This window comes from Daphnia pulicaria, chromosome 1, assembly GCF_021234035.1.
Source record: "Daphnia pulicaria isolate SC F1-1A chromosome 1, SC_F0-13Bv2, whole genome shotgun sequence".
Classification (NCBI taxonomy): Eukaryota; Metazoa; Arthropoda; class Branchiopoda; order Diplostraca; family Daphniidae; genus Daphnia; species Daphnia pulicaria.
In genome coordinates this window covers 14417381-14435736 of record NC_060913.1, presented here as the reverse complement: position 1 = coordinate 14435736, position 18356 = coordinate 14417381, and the positions used below count along the sequence as shown (strand labels likewise).

Below are 18356 nucleotides of genomic sequence, written 5' to 3'. Positions count from 1 at the left end.
TTATCATGTTTATTTAGACGAAACCCCCAAATGTCAATCGCTGAGCTGTCGGCTGAATAGCGACGCAGTATTAACTTGAAATGAGAGTGGATGTTTTTCAATTAACAAAATCAACTGCTTCAGAATTACCAATTAATCATTCAAGAGGAACCTGTACACTAAAAAAGATTTAATAACCTAGTTATTATTTATTGTCATCAATGTGCAATCGTCCAGACATAGGACCTCCACGAGTTTATTAAGAAACCTACCTTCTTGTAATTGGAAAAAAAAATAATAAATGACAATTGAGAAAAAATATATATATTACAAATAAAAAAAAAAAAAAAACAAGAAAAAATTGAGCAATGAATATTTTAATTGAATTATCATTTGTTTGCCGTACGAGGACGCGGGGGTTCCAAAAGGTTATTTTGTCCCTTGCTTGCGGTGTATGTACTTCTTTGTGGCGCTGTGCTGGTTTTCTTATAGGACGACCCTGAAGATTTGTTACCCGAATATGAACCTCTCTTACTGCCGTCCGTCTTCGACAACCATTTTCCCTTCTTTGTTAACTTAGTTCCTCCACCAGCTTTCGAACTGCCGCGTTTCCGTTTATACCCACTACCACTCTTTCGACCGCCAAAGTACGGCGATGAATTCTGTGCTGCGGTACCGGAACATTCAGGGCCGATTTCGTCCGACGGCATAATTTGATTGAGATCAGTGAAATCATCGTCGGTTTCATTACCATTTCTTTCATATAAAATCACTGATTAATTTAAAAAATAAATTATAAATTATTTTCATCTTTTGTATATCAAAAATTTGTTACCGGCTTTTGCAGCGCTGAAACTGCTAGTGATTTCCTTAAGCTTGTCTCCATATTTTAGATAATTGGCTCTTGTTACATGAGGGATGGACATCATATCGTCTTCGGTTTCAGGAAGGCGCTTTGACATTTCTTTGAGTGCCTAAATTTGAAACACGTGAAAAATGTTGAAAATTGGATGATGAATAAGTGGCAATTGAAAAACAGACCTGCAAGTTCATGATAGTAGTGTAGTTGACCCTAGCTTCTGCAGCCATTTTTTTACAACATTCAAGTAGTTCGGCATAGCATTGTTGCTCCAAATTTTCCATTTCTGGATCACTTTGCAACACCACAGAACTTGTGGTAGCCAGCTGGTCTTTCCCTTTACCACCAGACTTCTTTGTGATGGAAAATTTCACCTTCAGTCGAAACAGATAATTCATATTATCCAAGAAAAAAAAAACGATTAGAAAGTACTAAAGTTTACCTTCTCTGGAACTTTAGTGCCAACACGGAGGTATGCGATAGCAACCTCTTCTCTGCTGATAACCAATTCCTCATCTAAATAATGATTCAAGACCATTGTTCGCATCAGGCGTTCAATATCGTTCCTTTGCCATGTTTTCCCACGACCATGCAGACTGTGTTTGTTGTGACCTGATAATGAAAATCATGTAGAGAACTAATACTAAACTAACTAATAAGAAAACAAAGCAACACGAGTAAGGAAAATACCTAGATCCATGATTTTTTTCAATTCGCTTCCTTTGAAAATGTCCACAAAATGATTAAGTGTGTAGTTGTTTGACCATTTGCCGGTTTTGCCACACAACGAATCGACGGCTGCGACGATGGCTTTACAATCTTCAGTTACATCTATTTGAACATATTCGACCTATTCCAACAAGAAATTGTTAACAGATAAATTATGCAGTTTAGCAACATATGAATAACTATACCTCACTATCACAATTATCACAGACTGATTTTGTGTTAGACTTGCACGTTTGACTGTCAAAATGTTCGCCAAAATAACCTAGCTGCAGGCTGCGTCGACAATCGGTTTTGTTCTCACAGAAAGCAACCATTCGCCATAAATTATCAATATGAGTCTGTCTAGCGGCAAAATTTTCGCGATCCACTATTTTTTTAAATGTCGTCATTTAGAAAGCGGTAACGTAATGATATTCTTTAGAAAACTATTAAAGAATACTTTCGATCATGCGACGCATACGAAGAACATCTTTGTAAGAATAATATAGGTAGCATTGAGATAATTCCCCGTCTCTTCCAGCTCTACCTGACTCTTGATAATATCCTTCGATGGACTTGGGTAAAGAGAAATGAATCACGAATCGGACATCTGGAGATAAAGAATATTAATGAAATTCATGGGACAATATTATATGCAGAATATTGAATAACCTGGTTTATCGATACCCATACCAAAGGCAATCGTGGCACAGACAACCTGAATAAAGATAATTAATTTTAATTAGAAAAAAAGATTTATCTGTAAAGCACCTGCACAGTTCCGTTGATCCATTTCAGCTGAGATTCTGATCGCAGCTCATCCGACAAACCAGCATGATACGAAATGGCTTTGATACGACTGCTCTGAAGAGACTGTGCAACTGTTCATATAAATCGTGTTCAGATTAGTTAAATGCGCAGCAATTACACAGACAGAAATGCTTGCCTTCATCACACTCTCTTCTCGATAAGCAATAAACTATACCACTCTTTCGATCGAATCGCTTTGTTATAAGTTCAGCTATTTCTGTTAGCACGCCTGCCTTCATTTTCTTTGGAAGGACACAATATTTTAAATTAGGTCTATTGAAAGAGGAAAGAAACCTGTAGACACATACACATTATGATGATCAGGTTAAATTTTATGTAAAAGATTTATCTGAAAAAAATACCATTTTGGATTCTTCATATTCAACTGCCGGAGAATGTCGAAGCGGACGCGTGGCGTGGCCGTTGCTGTTAAGGCCATAGTGGGAACAGTTGGGAATTTTTCTTTGAGAACACTCAATTTCTTGTAGTCAGGTCTAAAAAAAAATGAATGAATTACAGTTTTTTTTTTTTTTGGGGGGGGGGGGGAGGGGTAGGGGAGGGGGATCTAAGATAAATGTGAATTAAATTTCACCTAAAATCGTGGCCCCACTGCGAAACACAATGAGCTTCGTCGACGACAAACCTTGCTAGAAGTTGTCTTCCATTCAAAGCGTGTAAAGCATTCAGAAGCTTCATACTTGCACTCAATTTTTCCGGAGTTATATACAGTAATTTAATATCTAACCGAATAGTAAAATACAAAATTTCATTATCAATGCATTTTATAAAACAGATGAAACTATTACCTGGATTTCTCATAGACAACCTTGCATAAATAGTGTCTTGAGCGGCATTTGACATGTCTCCAGACAAATGTTCGGACGGAATCTATACACATGTTTAATGTTCAAGGAATCATTAAAATAAAGAAAATTATCAATGAATACACTTACATCCAGTGATTTAAGCTTGTTGACTTGATCGAAAATGAGTGATTTAAGTGGTGAGATGACAATTGTAACACCCGGAGTGGCCAACGCGGGCAGCTGATAACACAACGATTTGCCCCCTCCAGTTGGCATCAAAATAAAACAATCGTTCCCTAAAAGACCAGCATTGATAGCCTGAAGTTGGTTCGGTCGAAATTCTTGGAGACCAAAGCGCTCACGAAATGTCTTCTTTAGGTTTGCGCTGTGTTCAAATCCGAAACCGTCAAACACGCCAGAAGTACCATCATTTTGGACGTTGCCATGAAAACGAGCAGAACTATTGGACGGAGTAGAAGAGAAGTCCTTCTTAGGAAATCGAGTAGAATTAGATGGAGTAGATGAGAACTCTTTCAGCGGCGAATCATCAGCAATAGTGACGGTCGGTGTAGAATACGGCGTCGAAGATTTACCAGCAGCTACATTCGACGAGCGAATATTCAGGGGTGTATAGTTTGCATTAAACGGTATAGAGGAGGAGGTTCCTGCACGATATCCTTCAGCAGCCTGTAATTCTTTTTCGTCCTCATCATAAATCTGACTGATCAAATCTTCATCGAAGGGCGGATCGTACTCTGCAACTTGCTGAAGAGGAATAACTGATTTCTTGATTACTGGAACCGAGCTACTCTTTGCACTTGTACTGGGCGTTATGTTGAGGGAAGGATTGTAACTGTTTGAACTACCATTCCAAGTGGCACCCGTGGAGGGCCCTGAGCTCGTTGCATTTCGAGAGTTGTCTGTACTATTCGAGGAATTCGATGATCCGTTATTCACCACGGATTGGATTGAAAGTATTCTCGCGGTAGGTGTACGGTAGATGAAAGCCGTTGATGCAGGTTCGACAGGAGTTCTTGCCCTTGAGATTGAGGTTTCAGCAGATGATTTGGAGTTTTCGTCTTCAAGATCAAATGAAGATCTTGATGCATTTTGAGGTGGGGCGCTGGGTTGAATTTTCAACAGGTTCTTTTTAACAGGATGCGATGCTGAATGAGAATTTGATGTTGATGGTTTGGAATTAGAAGAAGGAACTTGGGCATTTTGAAGACTACGCCTAAATTTCACGAGTTGATTTAAGAGAGTAACGGCCATGTCATTTGATATAGAACTTTCAGAGAGAGGGTATAAAGAATCCAAGAGGTTGACAATTTTCGTATCTACTTCTCGTCTTAATGCGTCCGAAACATTGGAGATATCCTGTAACGAACGACGAAGATTCAATAATTTTGATGTCAAATTTCTCATTGACTAGAAATAATGAGTTTACCTGTTCTTTGGCAATTTCAAACCAATCTTCTGTATCCAACACAATTCGTAGTTGGCTTTCGACAATCTCAACCGATTGTTCAAGATCAGTAGTCTATTTTAAAATATTCTGTAGAATAAATAACACGAATTGACGTGAAAGCTAATTCATACCTCATGATCCGAATTTTTGTTACAATTATCTTTATAATCATCTTCAAGGTGGCTAACATCAATAGCGTCATCAAAATTGAAATCTTCGTCTTCAAACAAATCTTTGCTCATGTCTTCGACTTTATTTGATGTTTTCTTGCTGATATTATCCTTGGCTGATTTTAAATTGCTTGATGTTCTAGGTTTAACTACAGGCGAAGCGCTGAGTACACTATTATAAGCAAGATCTTTTGTTTCATAAAAAAAAGTTTAGTTTTATGGTTTTTTAGTATTGGAGCAAATGAAATACTGGATTACCGCACGAATCATCCACATCATTATCTTCATCCTTATCATTAAAGTCTCCCCAGAATTTTCCATCAAGGTTTCCTATACTAAAATCTGCTTTTTTAGTTATTAAACTTTTCCCTTTATCTCGATTGGGCTCTTTTTTGAAAGGCACTTGAATTGCTTCCTTGGCTGAAGAGGATTTAGACTCTAAATGATAAAGTAGTAAATATAACATAAAGGATAAACAAGTGACCAAATACTTTGATACCAATGGGGGTGGAATCTTGATCAAAATCATCATGTGATTTAGTGTCACAGACATCTGAATGTTTCTTGTTTGTTTTTGACAAACTTTGAGATGTAATTGTAGAGGTATTGTTGATGCTATTTAAGAGTTCATGATTACACTTTTATTCACAAATACAATTGAAAGAAACTAACCTTGAATTGAGTTTGAGTTTGTTAGTACGAGGAAAAAGGTATTTTTCCATCTGGCTAGAAAATCTCTTAAATCCTGATACAAGTACAATGTAGCTAGTGAATTTTTCTCACTTCGCTGCCCACGTAGGATTCCACGCCAAGATTCAAGATTTCATACGTTTAACACAATTTGAAGGGAGTTCACAAAAGTGTATGGAACTATCATTGTAAACTCTAAACTGGTTGAGGGTCAACTTTGGTTACGAATGTAATCGAGTAAAGAATAATTCCCACTTTTATGCAAAGGAAATTGTAATCGAATTATTGAAATATGTCTATTTGGTATCTTTAGTTCTGGTTGTCTAATGTCTACCAAGTTAGGTTAACCTTCATCACGCTGAAAAACTTGAACAAGAAGCTGTAGCAGACGATTTCCCGCTTACCTACATTTAAATGTTGCCAACTTGTTGCAATATAGGCTACTATAATAAACTAATAAAATATCAAAACCACTTAGCACTTATAGAATGAGAATTTCATCAATTCACTTTCCTATTTTAAAATACCTTTAAAATAAAAATATTTAACTTATAATTTATGAAAACAGCAAAATTCGAGATTTTTCCGTTCTATCCTCTAGAGGGCTGCACCAATTCGTAACCGTCCTCAATAACTGTCATGTCTGTCAATTTTCATTGTATGGTGCCTACCAAGGAAACGTGAAAATTGCTCATTCATTTTATAACATTCAAATGAGTTAAATCGTTTTTCTCCATTCCATCAGTGACGATCCAGGTAATCGGAATTCTCAAGATCCCTTTCCATCTTGTAGTGGATATAGAATGTGAACAACCGATGATTTCACGCAATTGTCGGTGTTGGAGGTGTAACCGGATGCTTACTGGGGCGTGGATATTCATAAAGAACTATGAATCTATTGAAACGTTTTATTTGTTTTCTACATAGGATACTTATTCACTGTTAAATTTGGCCCAAACGCAGATGTCAAAGCTAGTGAAACTTCAGATGTCTCCACCAAGAACAAACTCAAACTTTGTGGAAGTGAAAAGCAAAGTAAAGTTTCATTTTCTATCATGACCAAAGATTATTCATATTAAAATTCTTTTAATTCTAGTTTGTGGCTGAATTTAGAAGATTCAGTCTAAACAAAAAAGTATTACCAAAGTATGAAGATTTCAGAAAGTTGCTTGAACAACTACATGGCTTACAAATTGAACCATTCTATATAAGTTATACAGGTTTGTAATTTCATCATATACTACTTATTCAAAGACTGATTTGTAATTTGTCTCATTCATCATACAGACCCCAATGATGGGGATTTATTGCCCATCAACAATGATGACAACTTTGCTAGAGCTTTGCAGGCAGCACGTCCTTTGTTGAGAATCCACATACAGAGAAGAGGGGAATCACAGGATGATGAATTACATCAACACTATGCTTCTAAAAAGAATTTAATATCATCAATATTAGGAACACCCAAAACTAGGCCACACATTAGCATATCATATCCAAAGGAATTTCGACAAGTTGGTTTGATTATTCCATCTGTTTATTTTCATTAATTAAGTAGATTTGTAATTAGCTTAGACGCCTTGATTTCTTGCTTGAACTTGCGTAATCTTAGTTGTTTGCGTTATGTCTCCAGTTGTTGTTTCCTAGTCTCCTTTCTTGTTGTTGCATCTTGCTTCATGCTTGGTTGGGCATTAAACTGAATTATTCACTGTTAAAACAGGTTTCAGCTATTATTGATGTAGATGTAGTGCCCGATTCCTGCCGTCGAGTTAGGCTGCTCAAACATGGATCTGAAAGACCTCTTGGATTTTATATTCGAGACGGTACATCGGTACGTGTCACACCTAATGGCCTAGAAAAAGTCCCCGGAATTTTTATATCAAGGTATGATTATACTTTATATCTATATATATCTTTATTATGTTGTGATTGACAGACTGTGATTTTTGACAGATTGGTTCCTGGCGGATTGGCCGAATCTACTGGTCTCTTGGCGGTCAATGACGAAGTGCTGGAAGTGAACGGTATTGAAGTCGCCGGAAAATCACTAGATCAAGTAACCGACATGATGGTGGCTAATAGTGCAAACTTGATCATCACCGTCAAACCGGCCAATCAACGAGGTGTTTTGACGCTGTCAAGAACCTCACACAATGACACGATGACGTCGTATTCGACCATCGCGTCAATGGTTCACTCTCATTCTGACGAGGACCATGAAGAAGAAGAAACCGACGACTTAGATGAGATAAAGGATCTTACTATGCAGACCAGTGCTAGCAGCGGCAGCGATAGGACCAGCCACGCGAAAGATGATGGCATCCTCCACTTATAACATTATGATTTAAGTTCACAAATATCCATATATGAAAATGAAAACGTTCCCTTTTGAGTCCTTATTTTTAAAAAATGAAAGTGTATAAAAAAACAATTTGTCTTCTTTTTGCCTGAATGTTCGCAAACCACATCGGTCAATGCGTGCGTTTATATCCCGTCCACCCCTCCCCCTAGGTTTATAGTTAAGAAAAAAAACATGTGTGCCTTTTCAACACTTACCGGCCTTTCAATGGTAACTAGTAAAATGACTAATCGATGAGTCTCGATCTACACGATTCATCGGCACAAATACAACGTTAAAAAAAACTTGTCTCCAATTCAATATATGCGTCGTTCTAACTATTGTATTATCAATATGCACCACCGTGCTTCAAAGTGGAGAGAACAAACTAAAAACATTAAGAAATTATTCTTTACTCACTTCGAAAAGATACTCGTATAAAATGACAGCTTGTTTCTTTATAAATGAAGTATTTTTGAAGCGCCCTTATTCACTGCCAAGAATCTGCAAAACATAGCAAACCATTTAAAAATTAAAAACGGAACTATTGCACAACAATGACATTATTACCTCCTTAGCTTTCGACCGGATGAACTCTTTTCTCGTTTTCTCCAGTTCATATTCTGGGAATTTATTGTACACTTGCCGACACAAGTTTTTCATTGTCATGTCTTCTAAGTTAGCATCATTAATGATTTGCTTGATAGTGTTTGCCAGCTCGTCGTTCTAAAAATGAATAAGATAATAGTTTAATGGACTCGAAAGTGGATAATAGTTATTTTTACTGTCGGTTCAGATTTAGATTTCGGACTTTTTGCCGGGGCTTGCGACACTTCAGTTGGTTCTTCTTCTTTGTCGGAGGATTTTCTAGAAGGTGGAGATGATTCTTCTGCTGATTTTTCAGGAGATGGAGATGTTTCTTTTACTGATTTCTTAGGAGATGATTCTTCTGCTGACTTTTCATCTTCGATGCTCTTGTCCGCTGATGTGTCTGCAGAATTCTTATCTTCTTCTCCCTCCGAGTCAGAAATCACAGCCGGTGCCTTCTTTTTGGTCTTATTCACAGGGGGTAACTTAACTTTGATTTCAGCTTTCTTGGGAGACTTTTTAGGTGTTTTCTTTTTGGATTTGGTTTCCGATGCTGCTTTAGTTGCTTTTGCAGCAGGAGCTTTTTTATTCACTTTCGGTGTTGCAGCTTCTTTAACAGCTTTGGGTGCCGCAGTCTTCTTGGTAACTTTCTTTACTGGAGTCGATTCCGGTGAATCTTTTTCAGGTGATTCCTTTTCAGATAATTCTTTTTCCGCTTCGTCGTCCGAACTACTCGAATCGTCCTCGGTTTTCTTTTTGGATTTGGTTTCCAATGCTGCTTTCTTTGTTTTTGCAGCAGGAACTTTTTTATTTGCTTTCGGTGTTGCGGCTTCTTTAACAGGTTTTGGTGCAACAGTCTTCTTGGTGCCTTTCTTTACTGGAGTTGGCTCAGGTGATTCCTTTTCAGATGATTCGCCTTCCACTTCTTCGTCTGAGCTGCTCGAATCGTCGTCGGTTTCCTTTTGGGATTTGTTTTCGGACGCTTCTTTATTTGCTTTTGAAGCAGGAACTTTTTTATTCGATTTCGGTGTTGCGGATTCTTTAACAGGTTTGGGAGCCGCAGGTTTCTTGGTGCCTTTTTTTACTGGAGTTGGCTCAGGTGATTCCTTTTCAGATTCCGATTCGCCTTCTGCTTCTTCGTCTGAGCTGCTCGAATCGTCCTCGACAGTTTCATTTGAGGTAATGTTCTTCTTGGGACTGCTTCGTGCAGCTTTTTCGTCGTCGCTTTTGGCTTTGACCTTTTTCTTGCCTTCTTTAGTTTTCTTTTTGGTTTTCTTAGGGGTCGGTTTACTGCTCGGATTAGGGCACAGGCAAAATTCTAGTATCCGCTCAATGATAGCCTCTTTGGTGCCGCCCTTTTCCAGGCATAGAATTTGACAGATGTCCTTCAGGTCAACCAAGTTATTCCTAGAATAATACATTTGTAATTATAACAGTACAATATATAGGTATATAATTATACATATAAGTATTTATTTACTTTTCCAGCATGTGCTTCCTGGACTCAAATTCTTTATCTGTTTTCTCAAAAGGGAACCCTGAGAACTCTCTAACATTCCGTTTAATTTCATAAGCAGTTCCAGGTCTTTTGAATAGTAGTCTATGAAGAAGAGTCATCTTAGTGTGCTTAAAAGTCTAAATTAGACAAAATTAGAAAAAAAAATTATAAGAAGGTTAGGGAAATTTTAAATGTCAACATCCAATTAGTAATAATACCATTAATTGCGATGCAATTCTTGGGGATGTACCCAGCTTCACTCCTTTTCCTGGGATTTGTTCATATTTCTTGCGATCAGGTTTTTCTGATGCAGCGGGGCTGTTGATGGTAAGTCTCTCCACCTGTTTGCGAATTCTGGTTCCAGTCATTTCTGGTGAACGATCCAGAAGTCCCAATGGCATCTCTTCATCTATAAATTGATCAAACATCATGAAAATCAAGCACAATTTAAAACTCAAACTACTGCTCTAGATTACCTTCTTCTGTTTCAGTTTTGTCATTTTCTTCAGATACAGGTGGTTCTTCAGACTTCAGTTTTTTCTTGGATGGAGTTGCCTTAGTGACAGGTCTCTTTCTTTTTTGTCCTTTAATTGCATTTTCTTCATTAACAACATCTTCAGTTGTCACTTCCTATTGAAAGAAAAAAAAATCGTTGAGAAAAAAAACCATGCTTAGGAAAACGGTTTGGCGGGAAAAAGGTCATTTCACAGTAACTTGAGAAGTAGATAGTAAAACATAATTTGTTCTGATCAAAAACTGTACCTTTTCTTCGACACCTTCCTTGTCTGACATTTCTAATTAAATTCTTTAGCTTTGAGTTTTTAAAATAGAATAAAAACAAATTTCTGTCTTCACTGCTTAAGAAGACTCCAGCCGTCAGTGCACAAGCATCGAGATTCAATATCTTGAAAACAAAAGACTAACGTTGCATCAAACGGTTACGCCACCAGGCGGTCACTTTCGAAAATTGGCGGGAAAAACTCGCAAAGTAAATGCAAAGCGTGGGAAAAATGATGTGGTGTTCGTTAAAACGTTATCGGTTTATTACAGATAAATACGATCAATTCAAGAATATTTACATACACGGCCATTTTAGCGGCTTTGACAAACAGAACATTTTTAGAATCGTTAGCGACCGTGAGTTATGTATATACCAAACAACAAATTCGACGAGAATTTGGGTCAAGAATTCTATAAGGGAAAATAAAATAGATGAAACATTAGCTGATTTTTTGTGCGTAATGTTTTAAAAAGATGAGAAAAGAAAGAGAAAAAAAATAAACATAGTTGACTCGTTGGATGATCAATCTGGAACGACTTGTCATTGGGAAATCAAGGAGGTTGAATAGGAGGGAACACACTCGCTGCACATACACGACGACGTGGGCCAGAGACAATAGAGAAGGATATAGAATGAGAGAATAGACAGAAGGGTGAAAATATTTTTCACTCCACTGGAGCACTCCCGAGTCGAATGGATGATGATATATTGCAATTGCATAGCAGCGCTGAAAAATATTTCTACGAGCTCGAAAAATGCACAAGCGAAGTGGAAAATAAAAGTGTAGATAATACCAAGGTTGGTTCCCGATACGAACAAGGATGGGTTTGGGTGGGATGACTTAACACATCCAATCAATGAGAATAACTCAAGAAGATTGGAATTTTCGATACACAGAATTGACACACTGACATACGACACGATGGACTTTTTTTTTTGTTTTGTTTTTTACGGAGGTTTAAATTCTATTTTTGGAGACCTATTTTGATGGGCGTGGTTTTCTACGACAGCGGAGTTTGAGACAGTTTCAACTGGACAAGATCAGAGCGACCGGCTAGAGCTACCAGCACAACTTGCCCGTCAGCAGATACGTGGGCGGCCGTTGTACGTTGATCAGGTGTGAACGTGGCCACATCTTGCCCTAATGATAAAGAAATAATAATGTAATCCTTAAAACCACTTGACTACAATTCCTAGATACCATTGGAGAGATTCCAGAGCCTTAGAGACCGGTCATTGTCCTCAGAGTCCCAACTGAGTAAATAAGAACCCTCGGCGTCAAGGTTGAGTGTGTCTACAGAGGCTGAATGGCCCAATAGACTCCAGCGGCAATTGCCTATTTACCCAAAGTAAATAAATAAATATTTGCAATTTCAAAAAGACAAAAGGCAAACAAACCTGTCACGAGATCCCAAACAAGAATTCGAGCGTCCTGCAAACTTGTCACGACGCAACTGTTTTGGCAGGCAATACTGACTGCTACTGTGTTTGCTCCTGCTTTCCATTTCTTAAAGAGCGTGCCACTTTGCAAGTCGTAAACCACGATGAAATTCGGATCGCTCGTCTCTAGTTCCTAAAAAAGAAAAGAGAAAGCATGAAGAAATCGGTTCCTATTGCATTGTTGTTGGCTAAAAAAAGTACTTTGCAAACACAGGCCACGTAGGTCCCATCTCCAGTGATTGCACTCAATCGGGTGATAAATTCATGGTGATTCATTTTCAAATCATAGATGAGCTTTTTAGCCTGCAAGTCCCAGACAAGTAGTGAACAGGGCCGTTTGGACTCGTCACCGCAGACCAAGAGTCGGCCATTGTCGGACACTAGGAGCGAATTGAGGAATCGATCCTCGCCCACTTTAAACGTTGTAACACAATCGCCGTTTTCCAGGCTGATTAGGTTGACATACATCCGATTACGTGAGAGTGACACCTAAATTGATAATAATTAGCATGAGCCGATAAAAAATCATCAGATGAATGCATACCACGTGAGAATCGCCGTGAAGGCCAAACAATGGCAGTTTTTGGTTCATCATTCCTAAAATAAATTAAATTTTTTTAAAAAATGTAGTACAAGGCAAAAACAAACAGACAAATCGATCGAAGAATAAACAAACCTTTGAGCTTGAGCACTTCTTCGCCAGTATTCATGTCATAAACACACAGTTCACGCCCGCACAATACGACACAACGGTCGTTGGCCAGCGGGGCGACTTTCAAAGGCTGGTGCTGCAGGTTTCCAAGCACTGTGGATAGAAATAAAAAAATAGGTCGTTTTTTATAACTCTATCGCGTACTCCGTTTGTATGACAAGAGTTCTTACCTTTATCGCATTGACCGGTCTTAAAATTCCAAAGACTCAATTCGTCCCGGACGGCCGATAGAGCAGCCGCATGATGTCTTTCACCGCTGTTCAGACGATAAATAGCACTAATACAAATGTCTTTTTCCGAAGAATCCGATGGAGCTAAATCCTGGCTGGGGAGAAGAGAAGCTACTAGAGGATTGCGACACAATTTCTCGAAAATTCCTGTTTGTGGAGCTCCTCGGCCAATCAGTTGACTGGTCACTTGCCGGTAGTCGTAGTCGATGGCCGGTGCGAGGAGTGACATCCACTGTTGGAAATGTTCCGGTCGGCAAGATTCCGGTGTTAAAGCAAAATCCTCCATCACTTGCGTAACGCCAGAAGTGGCTAGTTTGGTCAACAGCCACCCAGGATCCGACCAGATTTCAATCCACCGGACTTGAGTCTCTGAAAAATCCAGCCGGGACAAATGATACGGAATTTCGTCCAGAGCTCGTCTCGTCAAACTGGATAAATTCAAATTCCAAAATTATTAAGCACCGAAAATAGAAAGAAAATAAATATAAAAATACCGCAGGTTAGTAATGGCCGATAAAGGAGTGGCCAAATCGGTCCAATTGCGGCTTTCTAGTAAAGTTCTCGACTCTTGCCAAATGGTCCAGAAGTAGTCCAGCATTTTTCGATGGACGACGACTGCTTCATTTCGGTCGACTAGAAATGTGTTCGTCATTTGCTCCCGGAGAGTTGCATCCCGCCACGACAACAATCCGAGTCCACCCACAACAACGCGTTGAAGGAAAGGGACCAGTAAGTGAGCCAGAGTTGGCCAGCTGCTGTTATCACTTTCACACAGATGAAGACGGCACAGCTGCTCCATTTCGTAGTCACATATGCCGTAGCGGGATGAAGTCAACAGAGCAATCATCATTGCCACTTGATTCCGGCCAGTTAGTTCGTGAACAGCAGCAGTGAGATTAGGTATAACGTTGGTCGAACATGGCAATATTTCGCCGCTAATATTCCCGCGAAACTCTTCAGCCAATCCCGCTTGCCACGACAAAATCTGAAAGGATTTCTCGGTTAAGTCTATATAATCCACCACTACTAATGGAAATGGCGAATACCTTGACAGTTAAAGGTCGATGCGATTGATTAATCTGGGCAGCCATAGCGGTCAAATGATCGCTGTGGGAGCGATGAGTGTGTTGTAAGAGACAGGCGTCAAACAAGTTGTGTGCTTCACTAGAAGAAAGCTCTTCGAGCTGAAAGACATAGCACATCTGTATCGACGAGTCTACTTAATCTGTAATTGAATGACTATACCTGATAGAAAGCACTAGCGGGTAGCTGACCACGCAATCTTTCGAGTTGGTGGCCAGTTCTCAGAGTCAGCAATACTTTGATGGTGGGAGGCAACTGGACCAATAACCAAGAACTGAGTAAATCGAAGACAGTGTCGAAATCCTCCAAATGATCAACTCCGTCTATAATGAAAGTAATGCGCTTCCTCGAAGACCGCTCATCGCCCAACAGTCTATTGAGCGTTGATTGGTAATCCGACAGCGTCTAGATAAATCGTACAACGCAAGTGTCATTAATCAATCATAAGGCTGTGCAATAAAAATGGGCTTATTTCCTTACATGAGGATTTCGAGGAAGGCGACCAGTGGTGAGAAGCGACACCTGCTGGGTGATGCTATGAAGAATGGTGAGGACTGAACTGGATTCGGGTGTCAGGCGAATAAAGCGGAGTACGACACCCATTTCTAAAGTGCATTCGGGGTCGGGTTGTTGCCAGCTGTGACACTGCTGGGCGGCCCTAGCTAATAGACATGTCTTGCCGCTACCTTCAGCACCGTAAATAATCAGCGGATGTTGTTCATTCCCCGTCAAATACCTTAATATAGAACAACGATTGATTGATTGATTGATCTCGAGCGTTTCCTTTGAACTTGTACCTTTTGACGACCATAAGAGCCGATTCTCTGTTGACACTGCAAGAAGCTGCCCTCTGACAAAAGGTGAGGTGCTGGTTGATCTCCTCGAGAAAGGATCTGGATAATGACGAGCGTGACAGGACATCTTTGGCTTCGGCTTCGTCGAGTACCTCTTCGACGATCGAGTGCAGCGTCGCAGAGAGTTGACCAGTGACAGCGGAAAATGGTTCCGCCTGACTTTTGATGACGTGCTTTTCCTGGAGTAGCGTCTGTAGTCGATGAATAAGCGATTGATGATTCAGTTAGCGTCCGGCACACACCATTTGCTAGTAGTATATATATTTCACTCGACAGACCTTGAGAATTTTCTGAACAGCGTTGACCCGTCGCCGATTTTCCCTCTCCGTAATGGACGTCTCGGAGTGAACGGAACCGGACGTGTTTGGGCTGCTAATGGTCGTTTCTTGGATCCAGATACAACGTCGCGCCAATTCTTGACTCATGCACACGGAATTGTGCACTTCCTGTTTGTTTTCGAGAAAATCGTTTTAGATCGAGTGCGACTAAATCAATCCACCCAAGTGAATTATTGTCCAGTGTAAGGGAATTTACCTGTTCAAACAGAGTATTCAGGTAGGCGTCGCTCAGTTCCTGACTGAAGACGGTAATGAAGAATTCCAGTAGCCGTTGCTGTACCTCCTCCGACTATCGACCGAGAGTTTGAATGGGTTTATGTTTGATGACAAATTCTGAACGTTTTAGGGCCGCATACCATAGTTGGAGAAGATTGGAGCCGGTAACAAGGTGGCTGTGCCAGTTGATCCGAGTGATACCATTGTTCGACAAGTTTCCGATCTTCCGCATCTGGCGCTTGATGGAGTGCCGTCTGGAAGTCTTGCGCCTCGATGCTAAGCGGAAGGCAGGTGCGGCCCAGTGTGTCGCCAAACACCAGGACGGGGATGACGTTCGACGTCTCCATCAGACCTGGCGTCATCGTCGTGATAGATCAATATGTTCCGAATAATTGAGCGTACAGGAAAGAAAGGAAGAAAAAAAAAAAAAACGAAACAGTACTCTGCTCTCCCAGTGTACAAGGCGTATACAGTTAGGCATGGACACACACACACACACACCGGGATCGTGGTGAATATGAAGGGTGGGAAAGAGAGGAGAGTGCGTGCGTCAATGGTAACCATAGTAACCGACTAGCGCGAGAGAGGGGAGGAGCTACACTATATAGATCGTTTAAGTGGCATCCCATTTCTTTAGCATGCTCTATTTACTGTTGTACAATCAATCAAAGAAGAATAAAGCCCCAAGTATAGACTATATTATAAGGATAAAAAAAAAGTCTATCTCTTTTTGGCGTACGGTTCAGATTGGACAAGGAGATGCGACCGATCCGGTCGTCACTTGATGAGGACATCAACGCTGTTGATGTTGTCGTAGTGGCCGCTGGTGACGACGGGCCCCAAGGATCGCACAAGATTTGTAAAGATGCTCCGCGCGAAGTGGCCAATGCTTTGATTTCGGCATGAACTCCGCTGCTGTTGATGGCATCTAACAGTGCCGTCGTGCTGGATGCTGCAGATACATGCAATCACATCATTATTATTTAATGTAGGGTTATCTAATCAAAGGCGAGTAAGCGGCCGAAAAAGGGAAAATTCGCCGCCGAGTAATACCGGTAGGGTCGGCTGACGTGACGTAAACTGTCAGGTGAGCTCCTCGTTCGGCCGTGCCGTACCCGCTCCCAGTGCCAACACAACCGTGCAGCACATGGCGAATGACTTCCGGCAACTGGCGCACCACGTCCGGATCGCAGTTAGCACCGTTACTAGTCGAAGTAGGTGAACCCGCTAATGCTGCTAATGCTTGCTGATTCGGGTTGCTTCCGGCAACCTTCGGCGACTGTTTCTGCTGCTGCTGCTGCTGGACGGCTGATGTGTTACTAATGGAAACGGTCAGCTGTTGGTGGTGGGTTGTGGCCGAAGCCATCCCTTCGGAATCCACTTTGAAAATAAAAAAACAAAACAAAAATCAATTAATCCATCATCAAGTTAGCAGCTCTCTGCCCTTATTGGAATGATTAATCGTTTAAGAGTTTGGCAACCGGGTCGTATATGGGAGGACCATCAGAGCGATCGATAAGTCAACACGATTTTTTAAGGAGAATAAAGTTGTCGAATCATTAAAAAAGACTTGTGTGCAGATCATTAAAAAAAAAAGGAGAAGAAAATCACATTTACCCGATGCCATCGACGACTCCTCTCGTGAATCGAGTTGCGGACGCTGTCGTTGTTGAGAGACGTTAGTTGATTCTGATTTGTTACTGCCGTTACCGATGATAGGTGGCTCCTGTTTGATCTCGTCGTCGCCGCTGTGAGCTTTCGACGACTTTCGACTTTTGCGACCACGGCAACATGGCGAACTGCATCATATTTTTATTTGAAACATTTGAAAAAAACAAAACAAAATAGCATCAATTCTTTTTTCTTCTTCTCGTATTTTTTTAACATTTCCTTTGCACAGTTGCAAAGAGGAGCCCGGGCCAACGACTACGTCACTCGTCCCGTTTATTATTAGACATTTGAATTCCGATAAACATTCAGTTGGAAAAAGGAGAGCTTGGCTCTCTCGCATTCGACCAGATGTGTTGCTTCACGAGCATTTCACGTTAAATAGGAATACCTCTCTGAATTGGAGCCGTTGCCGTCGTGATCGCCGTTGTTTGAGCAGAGATTGCCCATCTTGTTTCACTTCCTGCCTGGTAGCTCCCGGTAGCTGATGGATAACCAAATTTGTTGCACACAATTAATAAGACACACACACACACCAACAACACAAGAGATAGAGACGGACTAGCGATGACAAGATATGGATTTGTTCGTCTTGAATAGTAGGTAAAAAATTTCCACGCTCACATTTTGTTCACGTTTTCTGGAGACACAGCACACATTGTTGTTGTGCGAACGATGTGTTAGTAGAGAGAGAGAGAGAGAGGGGGAGGTAATGGAGTCTGGGTTTTTGCTTGTTCCACGGTCTCGTTGTTGTCGTCTTCACGGTGGTGTCCCTCTCAACTGGGAACCACTACCACCACCACCACAGCCATGATGTGTGTTGTCTCGTGTAGGCAGTAGTATAGTAGTCTGTTCCGTTTTCTACGAAAACCCACAAGTTAATGTTTCACGACATGGCACTGTTTCCCCACTGTCACGTCGTCCCGCCCCGACGGACTAAATCGTTCGTGTACTGCCTGGCGCCATCAAGCGCGGATATGACGGTCAAACTCGCCATTGGGGGCGAGCTGCGAGCTCTACAGTCTAAACGACAACGACTGCGAAACCTTCTTCTTCTTCCACCCCAATCTCTTACGGTGCTGCCACCTATCGCGTCGAACGCAATTTGACAGCTGCTCCG

The 18356-nt window shown here is 40.7% G+C and overlaps 4 protein-coding genes across 6 annotated transcripts; 1 reads left to right on the top strand and 3 right to left on the bottom strand.

The window, feature by feature from the left end:
- Positions 1-113: 113 nt before the first annotated feature.
- LOC124331674 (Bloom syndrome protein homolog) lies at positions 114-5882 on the bottom strand. Of its 2 annotated transcripts, XM_046788822.1 has the most exons (20): positions 5584-5882; positions 5473-5526; positions 5300-5415; positions 5059-5238; positions 4762-4988; positions 4610-4702; positions 3310-4539; positions 3163-3244; positions 2949-3096; positions 2719-2850; positions 2493-2650; positions 2318-2427; positions 2219-2264; positions 2007-2156; positions 1753-1934; positions 1529-1688; positions 1281-1450; positions 1021-1212; positions 815-953; positions 114-751 (listed from the first exon to the last, which is right to left on the bottom strand). In XM_046788822.1, the coding sequence occupies exons 2-20, from the start codon at positions 5520-5522 to the stop codon at positions 369-371; spliced, it is 3948 nt and encodes a 1315-aa protein (XP_046644778.1). In that variant the 5' UTR covers positions 5523-5526; positions 5584-5882; the 3' UTR covers positions 114-368. The 2 variants fall into 2 exon arrangements, with proteins under 2 accessions (XP_046644778.1, XP_046644777.1); XM_046788821.1 differs by having other exon boundaries at positions 5473-5882.
- Positions 5883-6096: 214 nt separating this feature from the next.
- LOC124336239 (partitioning defective 6 homolog gamma-like) lies at positions 6097-8085 on the top strand. The gene is made up of 6 exons (XM_046789969.1): positions 6097-6246; positions 6418-6525; positions 6587-6710; positions 6778-7004; positions 7211-7374; positions 7444-8085. Exons 2-6 carry the CDS (start codon positions 6454-6456, stop codon positions 7823-7825), a joined length of 969 nt encoding a protein of 322 aa, XP_046645925.1. The 5' UTR covers positions 6097-6246; positions 6418-6453; the 3' UTR covers positions 7826-8085.
- Positions 8086-8153: 68 nt separating this feature from the next.
- LOC124333684 (protein DEK-like) lies at positions 8154-10836 on the bottom strand. The gene is made up of 7 exons (XM_046788986.1): positions 10677-10836; positions 10391-10544; positions 10133-10323; positions 9897-10051; positions 8614-9823; positions 8399-8554; positions 8154-8332 (listed from the first exon to the last, which is right to left on the bottom strand). The coding sequence occupies exons 1-7, from the start codon at positions 10704-10706 to the stop codon at positions 8315-8317; spliced, it is 1914 nt and encodes a 637-aa protein (XP_046644942.1). The 5' UTR covers positions 10707-10836; the 3' UTR covers positions 8154-8314.
- A 99-nt stretch (positions 10837-10935) lies between these two features.
- LOC124331648 lies at positions 10936-18298 on the bottom strand. Of its 2 annotated transcripts, XM_046788820.1 has the most exons (20): positions 17861-18298; positions 17628-17720; positions 17186-17367; positions 16622-16948; positions 16308-16520; positions 15709-15920; positions 15549-15641; positions 15293-15460; positions 14958-15205; positions 14641-14896; positions 14323-14565; positions 14124-14261; positions 13572-14062; positions 13018-13505; positions 12812-12940; positions 12680-12732; positions 12337-12624; positions 12094-12268; positions 11897-12031; positions 10936-11836 (listed from the first exon to the last, which is right to left on the bottom strand). In XM_046788820.1, exons 2-20 carry the CDS (start codon positions 17684-17686, stop codon positions 11697-11699), a joined length of 4038 nt encoding a protein of 1345 aa, XP_046644776.1. In that variant the 5' UTR covers positions 17687-17720; positions 17861-18298; the 3' UTR covers positions 10936-11696. The 2 variants fall into 2 exon arrangements, with proteins under 2 accessions (XP_046644776.1, XP_046644775.1); XM_046788819.1 differs by having other exon boundaries at positions 17628-18298.
- Between the last annotated feature and the right edge of the window lie 58 nt (positions 18299-18356).